Source organism: Lacerta agilis, chromosome 14 (genome assembly GCF_009819535.1).
Source record: "Lacerta agilis isolate rLacAgi1 chromosome 14, rLacAgi1.pri, whole genome shotgun sequence".
Taxonomy (NCBI): Eukaryota; Metazoa; Chordata; class Lepidosauria; order Squamata; family Lacertidae; genus Lacerta; species Lacerta agilis.
This window is the reverse complement of record NC_046325.1, coordinates 48274203-48289759: the sequence shown is the minus strand read 5'-3', so window position 1 is coordinate 48289759 and position 15557 is coordinate 48274203. Positions and strand designations below refer to the sequence as shown.

The window sequence follows — 15557 nt, the reverse complement described above, 5'->3', positions numbered from 1 at the left end:
TGTAAAAAGATTAAAGCTCACCCAAGATATCTCAATCCCTTGAGAAGGTACCATATTTCAGTGGTCTAGTATAGGTTATAAAACATGCCACTGCCATTCAGAATAGACAATACTGAGCTAGATGCACCAATACTCTTAACTTGATAATAAAGCAGCTTCATATCATACATTCATTTGTCTTTTATTGTAGCCAACAAAAACTGGCCAGAGTAAAAAAAAAAAAAAAACTGTCACAAAAGGCTCAAGGTTAGCTTCAGGAATCACTGAAGAAGTTGTTTTCATAAGCAGGCATGCCAGATTCTGCACTGCTTTATGTGTGCCCAGTGTGCAGCTGTGATGTCACACGTGCGGTACGTGTGTGACATCACACGGCAGGAGGAGGCCCAATGGGACCCACCACGACCATGGGGAGGCCCAACAAGAAGGCCCGACAGGGCCCAGTGCAATCTTCAGAAGGCCTGTTGGGGCCTGGTGTGTCTGTGGGTGGGCCCAATGGGACCTGGCACAGTCTCACGAAGGCCCCAACAGAGGCCCCACAAGAGAGGTAAGGCAGCCTGTGGCAATGGGTGGAGGCCGGGCACCCACAGTCAAAATTTTGTGAGTGCCCTGGCACTCAGAGCCCCCAAGAGATGGTCCCAGTCTTCGTAAGTGTGGTGAAGTCACTATGACTCCTTATTCTGTGTCTGGATTTATGATATTTGTGATCCATTTTAATTCTTCTTTCTTTAAAACATCTCACAGCAGCATCACCTCCCCAATTACAGTTTAGCACCTAGTGAGGTAGGTTAACTGAGGAACAGGGAGTAGTCCAAAGCCACCCAGTGAACTTAATAGCTATGTGGGGAACTGAATTCAGGTTTCCTTAGTGGATAAAATTAAGGTAGTAGGAAGGAGCTTTTTACTCAGGATAAATAAGCATGATATTGGATCTGGTCATAGAGATATAACTGACATATAGTAGGAGAATGTGGTGTCTCAAATACGTGTGCTCTCACGAATTTGTGTGCCCAAACCAGCACTCCCAACTTTTGGGGTCCATCCTACCAGTGTACACCAAGTCAGCGGATGCTGAAAGATCCGGACCAGGGTAGATTTCTGGTCAACTGGTTGTTTCTCCTTCCTCCTGGTTAGCTGTGAGGAGGTTGACTCTGTAAGCAAGCACTGGGTCCACTGGTGGCCATTTGAGGGCTGGGTTTGGCTCACAGACTTCTAGTTGGCAACTATTACAGTAGATAGATTTGGGAAGAGTCATAAGTAGGCAGGACTTTGCATGCAAAAGGTCTCAGTTTCAATCCCTAACATCTCCAGGCAGGGCTTGCGAATACCGAAAGCCTGGTGAGTTTCTACCAGTCAATACAGACAACAAGGAGCTGTATTGTATATGGCAACTTTCTAAGTTCCTAAAGTCAGCTGAGGTGGGCGCAATGGGCTTTTAGTGGCATTCTCCCTCTGACGGAGAGTTAGTTGTAATTATTTTTTTTAAAAAAATTATAAACTGTAAAATATTGTAAACATGGTGTTATGTGTATGTGTGTTTATAACAATATAGTCATTATTTATGGTACTAGTGTATTGTACTACAGTATAGTAAAAAAACAAAAAACTCCTGGCTTAAAGCCCATCCTAGCTAAGGCTTATGTGTAGCCATGCCTGCAAGAGCACTTCAGGGCTGCGAATCTGAGTGGCCCTGAGAGGTTGAACCCCACTGGTGAGGTGTATTCCTGTTGCCACTATTCAATGAGGCCTTCAGACCACCATTGAGCCTTGAGGGTTGAGCCTCAGTTGGTTTACTTGAGTAGTGGGCATTATAACTAAACAATTATCTAAGGTACCCTATTCAGATTAAGCAACTGCTTCTTTTGGAAGGTATGTACCAACATATTTATGTAAGATATTCAGGTATGTCCAACAGGTAGATCGTGATCTACTGGTAGATCACTGGATGTCTGTGGTAGATCACTGGTAGATCATTGGCTCCCCAGAAGAAGAAGAAGAAGAAGAAGAAGAAGAAGAAGAAGAAGAAGAAGAAGAGTTTGGATTTGCTATCCCGCTTTTCACTACCCGAAGGAGTCTCAAAGCGGCTCACATTCTCCTTTCCCTTCCTCCCCCACAACAAACACTCTGTGAGGTGAGTGGGGCTGAGAGACTTCAGAGAAGTGTGACTAGCCCAAGATCACCCAGCAGCTGCATGTGGAGGAGCGGAGATGCGAACCCGGTTCCCCAGATTACGAGTCTACCGCTCTTAACCACTACACCACACTGGCTCTCTGGCTGAACATCTGTGGCTCCCCTAAAAAAGCTCAACATTTTACCTCCTCCCTGAAAAAACTCAACAACTTTGTCCCGAACCCCCCAAAAGGGGGTAGATCACTTCCAGTTTTTAACTCTGTAAGTAGATCGCAGTCTCTTGGGAGTTGGCCACCCCTGATATAGATTATATATCTGTGGATGTGGTTGCATAGAGTACTTAACCCATTATTTATTGTTTGATCCATTATATGACGCTTTCAGAGTGAAATTTCCATCCCATTATATGTGTTCAATACAGGATAGTGTGTGATACTTGCTTTTAGATCAACATGAGTGTATTAAGTAGCATTATTTGCTGCTGCAGTTAGGAAAGTTTGAGCTTTAAAGAAAGCGTCAGTGGATTGCAAAAGTGTTCACTAATCTTAGTAAGCAGAAAGAATTCACTGAATGGTTTATTTTAGCTATGCTTTCTTATGTTAAATGAAAATTGGGCGGCTCAGTGGCTCATGTTCTTACATCTTAGCTTCAGTTATTTAACTTGCTCAGTACTGTTTGCAATGGTCTGTGGCTACAAGCAATAAATACTGATTTACACACAGTTTACTGGAGTTGTAAGATGGGAATAAACACACAATTGCTTTTTAACCATTTTTTAACAGGGCCTTCAACATCTTACATGCCTAGAAAAGCTCAATCTTTACTTCAATTGCATTTCCTCCTTGTCAGAAGTATTTCGACTCCACAGCTTAACTGCACTCAAGGATGTGGATTTCCGGCTGAATCCTGTTGTTAAAAATGAATCTGATTATCGTCTTTTTGTCATTCACATGCTCCCGAATCTCAGGCAGTTGGGTGAGTAAGATGACACAACAGAGCCATGTTAGTTCATATTGAAAAGGGGGGAAAGGTGATTAGAATATTTTTTCTCTTCAGTGGATGAACTAGTTTACCGGTAGATTTATAGCCCAGCTATTCCCAAAGCTGGGTGGCGCTGTGGGTTAAACCACAGAACCTAGGGCTTGCCGATCAGAAGGTTGGCGGTTCGAATCCCCGCGACGGGGTGAGCTCCCGTTGCTCAGTCCCTGCTCCTGCCAACCTAGCAATTCAAAAGCACGAAGTGCAAGTAGATAAATAGGTACCGCTCTGGCGGGAAGGTAAATGGCATTTCCGTGCGCTGCTCTGGTTTGCCAGAAGCGGCTTAGTCATGCTGGCCACATGACCCGGAAGCTGTACGCTGGCTCCCTCGGCCTGTAAAGCAAGATGAGCGCCGCAACCCCAGAGTCGTCCGCGACTGGACCTAACGGTCAGGGATCCCTTTACCTTTAGTATTCCCAAAGATGGGAAATATTTTTTATCATCTCATGTTACTTTTTAAAGGCAAGCACCTACCGGTAAATGTAGAATGTGAATGCAGTAAACAGATCTTTGAAAGCACATGTATCATATACACATGCACTCATCTGGAAACAAGGATGTCTGCTGCTACTTGTTGAGGGTACATTCTGTGACCAAGCTGTTTCTTCTTGCTTTTGTTTTGCTGTGTGGCAAAACGAAGTGCCATAATTCCCTTTTGCTGCTTACCTTCTTTTTCATTTCCTATGTATGCATTTTCTGAAAAACTGACAGATGGCTCAGTTGACAAGAGTGTGGTGCTGATGATGCCAAGGTTGCAGGTTTGATCTGCATTGCAGGGGGTTGGACTAGATGACCCTCAGGGTCCCTTCCACCTCTATGATTCTAAACCTTCTACCAAATCCATTTGTATTATTCTTGCCTTTTTATAGGGAAGCTTTGCAAATTGTATCCAAATTCTTTGCATTTGCTCAAAGGGGCCAGTCCTGTTTCCTGTTCTCTGTTGTCTTGTCCCATCCCACAAATACTTCAGTGCATTTAAGCTGCTTTTCACCTGAAGGTGGGTTTGGGAACTGTCAGCCATGAAGTAGAAGGGAGAGGTAGCTGAGAGGCAGAAATCCAGCCTCCAAGTGGTAAGAGACAGCCTTGATGGCTGTTGAATCTTGGCAGAGAGCCTGGCTTCTTTTCCCTTGCAAGGTAAAAATTTCTGAGCAGTATAAAGAAATCAGGACTTTGAGGTTGACTTTCTTAGTTACAGTGTGCATGTGTATACACAATGACAAAAACATGTAATAAATTAACTGGGGGGGGGGGAAGGGAGTAGGAGAATTTATCATGGTTCTCCTATCAAAGTTCCTGTGAGTTCTACCGTTCATTTGGAATCGGAAAAGCTAGCACAGTTAGATTATCATAGATTCGATGGGAAGGGAAAGGTGACTTCAGTTTACAGAGTCTTGATTCTGAATGATTAAAGAGCCAAACCATGACCATAAAGCAATCATTTGAACAATGTCACAGTAATAGTAGTTTGTGTATGAAAGGGAGCTTTATTCCGTTTGACGGTTGCATTTCAATATTTTTTTGTAAATGTGATATCATTAGACGTCCTCATAACGCACACCTTGCTGTACATTGCAGCTATCTACATAAATACTTTGATAAGAAAATAGTTTTCTTTGTTTCCTGCTTGATTTCTGTTGACAGGATACTTACCTACATTTACACAAACCCATGCAGTTCTTGGCAGTCTTACTCAGGGGATAGTTTTGGAGACCCTTCTCCTTGGTGAAACAAATGTCCTCAATTGTTTCTGGAAGTTACAGATCATGGGTACCTGTAGATGTTGTTGCACTAAACCGGAGCAGCGGCACTGAAAGCCTTGCTCTGAGTTACTGTGCATAGCTGCAGTCTGGGGTGAGCTCACAGCGCCTGGGGCGCACATGCGCTGGTACGTGGCTGGGAGTGCCAGGGGTGTGTGCGTGCGACAGGGCATGGAGGGTGAAGGAGCCCGTTGCAGCACCCCAGCCCTCACCCCCTGACCCCGTTGCAGTGATCCTGCCCCACACTGTAGCCCACAGGCTTGCACTGTGCCACCTGTCTGCCCCTGCTTGGGGGAGCCCAGCTGACATGGCACTTGGCAGGCAAACCAGGCACCCCCACTCTGGCGCCCCCAGTGCAGCCCAGCCCAGTTCTCCTTTCCGTGAGCATCGGTTTCTCCAACACCAGGAGAGGAGTGGCGGCCCACACTTGGGTACCTGCATAAAGGCACCTGCTTCGCGCCCCCTCAAAAATCCTCACCCGGGGCCACATCCCTCTGGCACCCCCCACGCAATGCCCCTGGTGCATAGGGCTGCTTTATGGTGTGAAAATTAAAAAGAAATCATTGGCCTCCCATTTCTTTCTCTTACTTGCAGTACCTCCCCTTCTTGGTTTGCAGTGTTATGAAAGATACCCTGGACCCTTTCTTTTCATTATTAACCAGAAGGGGCTATGGCTCAGAAGGGTGAATTGACAAGCATCTCTTGGTGGCGTCTGTCTCTGTGCCACTAGGATATTGTTCTGACGATTTTTTGCCTGAGTTTTACAGACTGAGGGAGCAAATCAGTACCCTCTTTTTCATTGTGCCATTCTCCCCAAGTTTTGGGGAAAAGTTTTTTTGAATTATTATTTTATACTCTGCTTTCACAAGTGACTTATAGTGACTCACAGCTTGAAAATATTTCAAAATTTAAATGAATAGAAGTATAAAATACCTGTACATGTATTTTGTCCTGGTAGGCAACACTTTATGCTTGGTAATTGTTTTTAAAAACTTCAATAGAGTTTGTAAAAAAGAAAGAAAGAAAGAAACTTAAATATTAAAACCCGGATAATGTTCAAAATAAGTCAGTGCACATATTTTAAACGTTGTACGCAGGGTCACCATGAACTTAGTCCAGTCGATTGCACCAGATTTAGGCATGAGGGGGAGGGAAGAGAATCGTCAGAGTTGGAAGGTACCTCAAAGGTTATCTAGTTAGCCTCTTGCCAGTGCAGGAATTCTACTACATTCCTGATAAGTGGGTATCAAGCTTATCAAGCAGAGTCTGTCACCTTCCAAGGCAATCGGTTCATATTATTGGGAAGTTCTTAGTATAGACTTAGCCTTCATCTTTGAATTTGAACCCATTGGTTTAGTTTCTGCCCTCTGGAGTTGGGTTGCCAACATGGTGCCCTTGAAGTCTTCTCCCTGTACTGGAAAAAATTCAGAAACCACCCTCCCTCTGCACTCACTGTTCCCTTCAACACGGTGGTGTAAGCGTGGGGTGGGGGGGCGCACAGGGGCAGTTGCCACGAGGCACAAAATGGTGTGGGGTTTTTATGGAAAAAAACTTCCATCTTATAAATTTGGGAATATTCTAGTATTGAATTTGCAAATGTTCTCCTTGCATGCAGACCATCGTAAATACATTTTCTTCCCTTTTGGGTGGTTTTTTTTTTCTTTTTTTAGATGATCGTCCTGTGAGAGACAGTGAGCGAAAAGCATCCCTTTTACATTTCCCTACAGATCATGCTTATAAATTCAGGAAGCCTCCACTGGTAACAAGATGGACTGAAATGGAAAGGTAGCATCAGAACAAGGGTTCAAGCAACTGTAATCATGTGATTGTGGAAATATCTGGAAATTGGGATGGGCTCCCAAAGGGCTTCCTGAGGAATTTATGGATTCCCCTTCCTGTTACTGTGCTCTGTTACTGTGCTCTGCAATAGCACCATAATGGTGTGGTGAAGCCCTTGGACTTCTCCGAGTGCCTCTCCTGACTGCAACTCTCTGCTGCATTGGATGCAGCTTTTCGTTTGAATCTTGGCCCTCGACTTTCAGTGCTTTATCTCCAGAGTCTGAAAGGCTCAGCAATATGCATGAAATTACCTGTGTGTTAATAGCTCCTGCCTGCGATAATTTTTTGTAGAGAGAGGGCCTCAAACTGGCTTTGTAGGCATTACAGGTTATTAGTTTTGAAACCAAGTGATTTGAATTTGAAAAGTAATAGGCTGGGATTCCAAGGCCTGCACAGAAAGTGATAAATGTGCAGGGTTGTGTTTGAGGCTCCCCTTTCTGAGTGTGGTACCCCAACCCCATACTATCTAAGGGACAGGAGAACCATCTGTGGGGAGCAGCCCCTGTCACAATAGATGGAGAAATCTTAGCATGAGATTAGTAAAGATGGAGAAATCTTAGCATGAACAAACATGAAACTATTTGCTTGTGTCTTACTTTATTTATTCAATTAAAATATATCAAAATTATACAATTTTTATATATTGTAACAAAACCTCCAAGTGCTTTTCAATAAATATGAGAATTATCAATAAAGCAGTTAAATACAATTAACTAACAACATTTCAAAAACAAATCATTAGTAACCAAAAAGAAATTAAAACATGTCAACATCTGTAGCTTGCCTAAACAAAAAGGTTTCAAGCAGGCACCAGAAATAATGCAGCAGAGGCACCTGTCTGCTGTCAATAGGAAGGGAGTTCCAAAGTGTAGGTGTTGCCATACTAAAATAGCTATTTCTTACAAGTGTGGAACCAGGTATTGCGTGGCATCTTTAGCCCTGCCAGTTCTGCAGCCTGAAGTGGTGGACAGGAGAACAGGTAAAGCGACCCTGCAAGGTAGTCTACTCAACATTTTGCCCTCCAGATGTTTTGGACTATGACTCCCATCATCCCTGACAATCAGTCATGCTAGCTAGATGGAAGTTGTAGTCCAGAACAACTGGCAGGTATAAGGTGGGGCAATTGCCTTAGACACAAGCAGTTATTTTCATGTGAATGCTGGGATTTCTCAATTTCCTTAGACCGGACTGGAGGAAGAGAAGAAGAAGAAGAGTTTGGATTTGATATCCCGCTTTTCACTAGCCGAAGGAGTCTTAAAGCGGCTAACATTCTCCTTTCCCTTCCTCCCCCACAACAAACACTCTGTGAGGTGAGTGGGGCTGAGAGACTTCAAAAAGTGTGACTAGCCCAAGGTCACCCAGCAGCTGCATGTGGAGGAGTGGAGACACGAACCCAGTTCACCAGATTATGAGTCTACCGCCCTTAACCACTACACCACACTGCCTCTCTCGGAAGGCTGGCCGAAGGGGTCTGGCGAAGGCTTTCAGTCTGTGGGGCTTATGGGCATGATAGAAGATGCATAACTGCTCCGCTTTTCAACAGGCCTGACTGCCAGCAGCACCTGGCAAGAAGGGAAATCAGTATCAGCCGCCTGGTTTTGGTTTTCTAAGCATTTTGGTCGAACTGCCAATGAAGATTCAAAAGGGTAGAAGCAGCCTGGTCTATGTGTGCCCCCCACCCACCCCCGTAATTGGCACTCTGGGTAGTGCACCATCGGTAGACTTGTGCAGGTCCGGTGTGCTTTGATTCGTGTGGCAGAGCGAACAAGCTTTTGCTTCTTTAACTGATGCAGCCTGCTTCCTTCCTGCAATTCTGCATACCTAAGACGACAATCCCACCATCTACAAGTAGGGCAGATTTTCTGTGTCACATGCGCCAGTGGAAAACGGGATGATAACTGATCAGTAGTGTTCAATAAAGATTCATGTGCAGCTTGTACTCTGCAGCAAACATGCCTTTTGTTTATCTGTGTGAAGACAAGAGTTAGGCACAGTATTGGCATATCTGGTCATACTTGAGAGTTGCCTTGGCACCGAGCCATTACAGGCCATGTGGTTCCTGTTTCAAACGGGAGCCGTTTCATCCTGCTTCAGGCAAAGCCAGGAATGTAGGGATGTACTATGCAGACATGGCGAATATCCAAGTACTTGGGCTTCATTTAAAAGCTTGAGCTGCAACTATGTTTGCTTTCTGTGGCACAGGAAGTCTCTGAAAGGCTTAAAACCTCTTGTTAGATCTTCTGAGTCTTAATCCTTAATCAGGCTAACTGACCTACTTTCCCTCATCAAAAGTGTGTTAATTAGAATTAGATTATGAGCTCTCCATGGCCGTCTTCAGATGTCACCACTTTAAAAAGCAACCCTGGTACAGCAGCCCTGTGGAGGACAACATTTAGCCTCTCTCAGGTGATTTGAGTGATCTTCTGCAGCAGAGAGTGTTGCCTGTCTGTGGAGGCTCCCCACAAGCTCCCCAGTCATGCAGGAAGCCTCTATGGGTACACAAGGTTCCCCACTTGAGAGCTTCGCTCAGGTTACCTGAGTGTTGGATGCATGGCCCTGCGGGGCAGGGCTAAGCTAACATCCACGCAACCCTTTTAGGGCAGCAGTGCCTGAAGAGGGATCACGTCGTAATTTGTTTCTTAAGATACATTTTTCTCTCAAATGAAAACTTAAGCAAGGTATAAAAAGCATGCCATTTTCTTGCTGCAGTTCTGCCCATCCAAGAGTTGAATACATTAACTTGATGTCCAAAACGTGCTTGGTGATGGATAAAGATGATGAGGAGGTCCTGAACCTCATTACAAAGTGTGAATGGGACTTAAGTAAGCCTCCAGGAATAACTGGATCGACCGAGAGTCACCCCAAAGTTGAATTCCATGATTTAAACAGTATGTGGTTTGTTTGTTTGTTACTTTTCTCATGTTGTCTTCAATGACAGGCTGGGTGGAACGCCATGTTTCTGGGTTGCATGGTAGTTTAAAATGCTCACCGACCTATTTCATAGTTGGGAATTTATTACTTGTGTGGTAGACATCCCTCTCTTCAGTATCCATTCTGATGTTTTGTGATGATGTCACAATGTAGGCTTGGAGCCTTAGACCACCCTGCAATACCATTGAGATAAATGGAAGTTTTTTTTTGCAGTCTGCCATCTCAAAACACTCAACCACTGCCTTTGTATTGATACCCCACTGAGCCAAGGTTGGGATTTGGAGTGTAAGAAGAGCCCGACTGGATCAGGCCAAGTCCTTTTAGTTCAACATCCTGTTTTCAGCAGTAGCCAACCAGATACTTTTAAACACAGTTTAAAAACCAGTTTTTAAAGGCCTGCCGAAAAACAGATGTAGGGTGGTTACAGGTAGGTAGCCGTGTTGGTCTACCATAGCCAAAACAAAATAAAATAAAAAATTCCTTCCAGTAGCACCTTAGAGACCAACTAAATTTGTTCTTGGTATGAGCATTCGTGGTATATTCTAGTTTGCATGAGTGTTCCAAATATATGGCGCCACTACTAAAAGGCCCCTTTTCTAGTTCCAACCAAGGAGATGGAGCCTTATCTTAAGGCAGCTAGTTCAGGAGGGAAGAACCAAACAAAGAAAGGACAGACAAGCTTTTTTTTTTTAAAAAAAGTAAACAACAGTAGGAAGGGGGGGGGGAGAGAAGCAAAACACACAGCAGAAAACTCACAAAGGCAGAGCTATAGTAAAAGTGACGACCTTGGAAGGGAAACTACAGGGCTGTGGTATATAGTATGGGTTTCTGTAGATTAATTTACTATTTAAATCTATTTCTTGAGGTATTCACAAAATAGAAGATAATACTAAGAGGCATCGGAAGCCAGGAACCTCTCCAGCACGGCTTGTCTTATTGCAGAAGTGGAAGCAAGAAAACCTGCCCGAGGTAAATAAAAACATTTAAATCCTGTGTTGTACATCCTTCCCACGTCAAGAATGCCTCCAACTCAGTGTGTGGTTCTTGAAGCAAACCATACAGATTCTAAACAAAATAGGAAATTCTTTCCAGTAGCACCTTAGAGACCAACTGAGTTTGTTCTTGGTATGAGCTTTCGTGTGCATGCACACTTCTTCAGATACCATACAGATTCTGGTTGCCTTTAACACAACCAGTGTGAAAGGCAGCATGGCCAGAGGGTTGGACTAGGACCCAGGAGACCAGGGTTAGGATCCCCACTCAGCCATGGATTTCACTGGGTCACCTTGGGCTAGTCACAGCCTCCTAGCCTGTGAGGATTAATGGGGAGGGCAGGAGAAGTGTGTCCGCCACCTTGAGCTCCTTGGAGAAAAGGGGGAATATAAATCAAACAAACAAAAAACAGTGTTCTGAAGCTCCCAGTGCATTCCAGCGTTCCATTACCTTGGAATGGCTCCCCCCCCCCCCCGGCAGAGATAGGCAGGGTTCACATCCTCATGATACATCTCTGGGAGCCTCCCTCTCCCCCCGACCAGTTCTCTGCAACTGGCAGGTTATTTGGGTCTAGATGGAGCTCTTAAAAACCCAGCTGTTTAGCTTTATCACAAAAGCCTTTAAATGATGTATCTGCTTCTCTGTTTTGCCCTCCCCGTCCCGAATTATTTTTCCTGTTGACGCATCCACCAGGGACTGCAGGACTCACAAGGGATTCCTAGAGGGGTAGGAACTTCAGCAGGAGACCTGGTGGTTTACGGCTGTTTGCCTGGCTACAAACCACCCGGGAAGAGCTCGGAAGAGTAGGTGTGAGACAGTGGAAGTCTCCATAGCACACAGGAGTCTCCATAGGGGCCAGGAACATTATAGCATTAAAGAGCAGCAAGTTGAGTGATGGGGCCAGGAAGTACCCAGGCTTCAAAACATAATTTGGTGTGAACTGGAGACAAGAGCTGGAGAAAGGAGTGAGTGAGTACCTCTCCCACTCTCATGGGAACAGCTCCCCCCTTTCAAAAAGCCCCAAAGCCAACAGGACAGCAACATGGGTTCCAAATTCCTGCAGCGGATGCCAAGCCATACCGCAAAGCAAGATCCAAACAGGACTGCCAGTCGGCTGGTGGGTTCAGACTTAAGACCTGCTTTTGTCAGGTGTCGGTTGTGCTACAGAGGTGGAATCTACACACATGTAGAAACTGTTCTGAAAATACCTTTTAAAGCGTGTGTTTTTTAAATACATTGATTTTTTCATAAGGCTCACCATTGCCATCTAGTGTCACATTGTATATTGCACTGTATATTGCACATTGTATATTTGCAGCTGTATAGCTGAGTCCAGAGATCCTGATTGTAGAAGAGTCCTCTTTTTCTTTTTCTTCTTCTAGGCTGCCCAGTTAGAAAACAGAAATATGCTGAAAGCCTCAGAAACGAATGAAGGTATGTTATAACAAATGTTATTGGGCTAATTAAATGGCAGAGTTTGGTCATTGATACCATAGGCATCTGTTGCACAGGGTTCCAGCTGTCACTTTGCATGGTTTTACTGACAAGCAACAGAAGTGAAGTGGCTAAAACAAATATCCTTATAATCCTCACTTTTGTGGTTTTATATTGAACACGTCCAGCATACAGGCAAACACGTATCACTTAATTGCACTGCATCTTGGTTTTAGATTTGTACCCTTTTTTACAGTTAATGATCAGAATCCAGCATGGAGAGTGACATCGCAATGCTGTGCATAACTATTTAGAAGTAAATCTCACTGACTTCAGTGGGACTGAACTCCTTGGCATTGTATTGCAGCCTTCACACTTCAGTACTTTGGGAATAAATGGCCTTAGACAGTTGGACTGTGGCCTAAACTGTGCACTGCCTGAATGGTTAAGCAGGATATATTGTTCTGCAGGGAAATAAAACTTTAAATGTTCAAGGAAGTTTTTGTCAGCAAGCTCTGTCACCTGCCCATGAAAGCGGTTCAGTCCTGGACCAGCCTTGCTCTGTGATTCTGCTGACCAAAGTAAACTGGCCCTTAGCCTCCTTTCATGTCAGTATATTGCAGTAATTCGGGTTTCCCCCTCCAGAATATAGATGCTTGCCTACTTCACAAACTCTACAAGTTTCTCATAGTGCCCTTGGTCAAGGACACAAGAAAAAGAAAATCGGCGTTAGAGTTTCGTTCTTAGGATCTAAATCAGAAGAGCTGGCCAAGACAGACCCTAATTTGAAGTTCCACAATGAGGCTGAAGCATATGAAAGGATCACAAGCCATGCTATTTTTACACCCCATCCAGGTAAAATTGTTTTTGAAGTGTTTCTGCGGCCTTGCTGTACATCTAAATATACGGCTGCCACCGAAAGCAGCAGCAACAGCGGCCATGCATCTGCCTCCCCCACCCACCCAGCCTGTCTTGTCAAACTTAACCTGCATTTTGGTGTCTCCGTCAGTATCCGTGACACTCCACTCCCTACCCACCACAAGAGGCAGGTGGAAACTCAGGGATATGGGATATGGATCAGTTCTGCTAGATTGTATGAAGAGGAATGTGGGAGCTGCAGTTTTCAGCAAAGATGGTTGGCTGTGGCAGTTGTCTTTCTGAAATAGAGGGATTGTCTTAGATCTGGGACTCTGTGCCTCAAATATATGGCGAATTCCTAACCCTCTTTATGATAAGAGTGCCACCATGTGGATTAGCCCAGTATTTCACTAGTTATTTATGTACTGTACTTCATTTATCCAGCTTCAGTTGAACCTACAGTCGTACCTCTTGTTACAAATGCTTCAGGATGCGTACCACACGGGTTATGAACGCGCCGAACCCAGAAATAACAGAACGCGCTACTTCCGGGTTCGCGCATGCACAGACGCGTCAAATGACGTCATGCACATGCGCAGAATCGCTTCAGGTTACGCACATCACGGGTTATGAACGGGCCTCCGGAACGGATCCCATTCGTAACCAGAGGTACCACTGTATTTCTCTGTAGAGAAAATGAGCTTATCTGTATTTCATGGTTTCCCTTGGGAGAGCTAAACCATGAGCCAAACTATGACTTAACTGAGCACAGGGCAGCAGCAAATGACCAGGTAGGAACAGAGTAGACATGATCACCTGTCCAGGAGCCCATGCATTTGCTAATTGGTGCTGACCTGTGTTCTGGCATAGTATTATGTGTAAACTGGGCCTATGTGTAAACTGGTTTAGTATTATGTGTAAACCTACATATTGAAACATCCGGCATTTGTTATGAGAACGGTTTCCATTCACCCACAAACCAGATGTAACTCCTGCATGTGACATAATGTACACAACTGGAAAAGGAATATAGTTAGCTTATACTGAGATTATCTTATTATTATGAAAGTTGCTGGGAGCCAGTGCAGTGTTCTGGTTAGAGTGTCAGGCTAGCACCTGGGGGACCAGTCCATATCTTCACTCTGCTATGATGCCAGTCACTGCCTCTCAGCCTAACCGACCTCACAGGGGAGGAATAAAAATGCTTTTTTTAATTTTTAAGATTTCTGTTATTTCATGGTTTAGTGCTTTTTCACCTAAACTGAAACAATTATGTTCAAATACTTATTTTTTTCCATTTGTAGCCCCACCAGAAGTAAATGAAATAGTTGTTACTTCTCAGAAGACAACAGCGGGACATGACCAGAAGGTACCTGAACGTGAAAGGCTTAAAGAGCAAAGACCACGGTGTCAGACCTAAAGAAAGGAGATAATGTCTAAAATGTGTCAGTTTAGGATCAAACAAACTTCTCTAGTGGATCAGTTATAACAAAACGGGTACACGGAAGATTCCTAAGGATGTGTGTCTGCAACTGCTCACTGATACTAGCATGAACTGGCTAAGTTTTCCCCCCTTATCAGCATTCCATTTCCTGGTGTGTGTATTTTGAATGAAAGTTAGTACTTCATTTAAAGAGGCACTAATTTTCCCCTGCTATTTCCTTATCCTGGTAACTGACTCCTCCATAATAGGATCCCAATTCCTTTCTGAAATCTGTGCATATTCATCTCCCTTTCATTAGTGAAGTAATTTCCCCTTTTTAAAAAGTTTGGCATAGACAACATACTTTGCTTAAGTTTTCATTCCTGGTTTGTAATTCTTCTGAAATGTTTCAGGAAAATCCCCTCCTCATTTTTCTTCACTGTGTCAGAATTATTTGATAGGCATGAGTGCACCAATACCAAAATTGATGTGTATTGGTGAGCCAGTCAAAAGCGTTTATGTACAGGCAACCTGTCAAGGATAGCAATGCCTTCTTATATAAGTCAGTAACCCACAGAATGTTTACTAGCCAGCCATACATTATTAGTAATTTGTAATCTGCAAGAGGTTTTCATAAACCTTCTGTGACTCACTGGCTGGTTGCATTTCTTCTCGCCATAGCTGACTTGGCGACTTAACTATTTTCTATGACCAAGGATTAATAATGGGACAAGAAAACAGACTGAAAAGAACCCTGGCAAGGGGAACCAGGCCAGACAACCAGTCCTTTTTAAAACCCCATCACTATTCTTGTTCTCTCTGTGTTAGAATATCAAATTCAGACAGATTATTGTGCGAATTGAGGTTACAGGGAACTAGGCAGAGGGCCTTCTCGGTAGTGATGCACCCCCCTGTGGAACGCCCTCCTGTCAGATGTCAAGGAAATAAACAACTATCTGACTTTTAGAAGACATCTGAAGACAATTTTCAATGTTTGATGTTTTACTGTGATTGAAGTTTTAATTTGCTGGAATCCACCCAGAATGGGCGGAACAGCAACAATGCTGTATAATTGGGTGGGTGACTTAAAATAAGCATCTACCGGTAAATTAACTAGTGTGACACCTTTCCCAATTGGACACTAGGACTAGGCCCAA

General features: G+C 44.1%; 1 protein-coding gene across 1 annotated transcript in view; it reads left to right on the top strand.

The window, feature by feature from the left end:
• Positions 1-15557, top strand: part of CEP72 (centrosomal protein 72) — a 28841-nt gene that overhangs the window by 2017 nt on the left and 11267 nt on the right. Inside the window, exons 3-9 of the mRNA XM_033169945.1 lie at positions 2910-3102; positions 6593-6707; positions 9471-9649; positions 10558-10661; positions 12068-12119; positions 12765-12974; positions 14282-14346. Of these exons, the coding sequence (XP_033025836.1) occupies positions 2910-3102; positions 6593-6707; positions 9471-9649; positions 10558-10661; positions 12068-12119; positions 12765-12974; positions 14282-14346 (918 nt within the window). The remainder of the gene's footprint in view (positions 1-2909; positions 3103-6592; positions 6708-9470; positions 9650-10557; positions 10662-12067; positions 12120-12764; positions 12975-14281; positions 14347-15557) is intronic.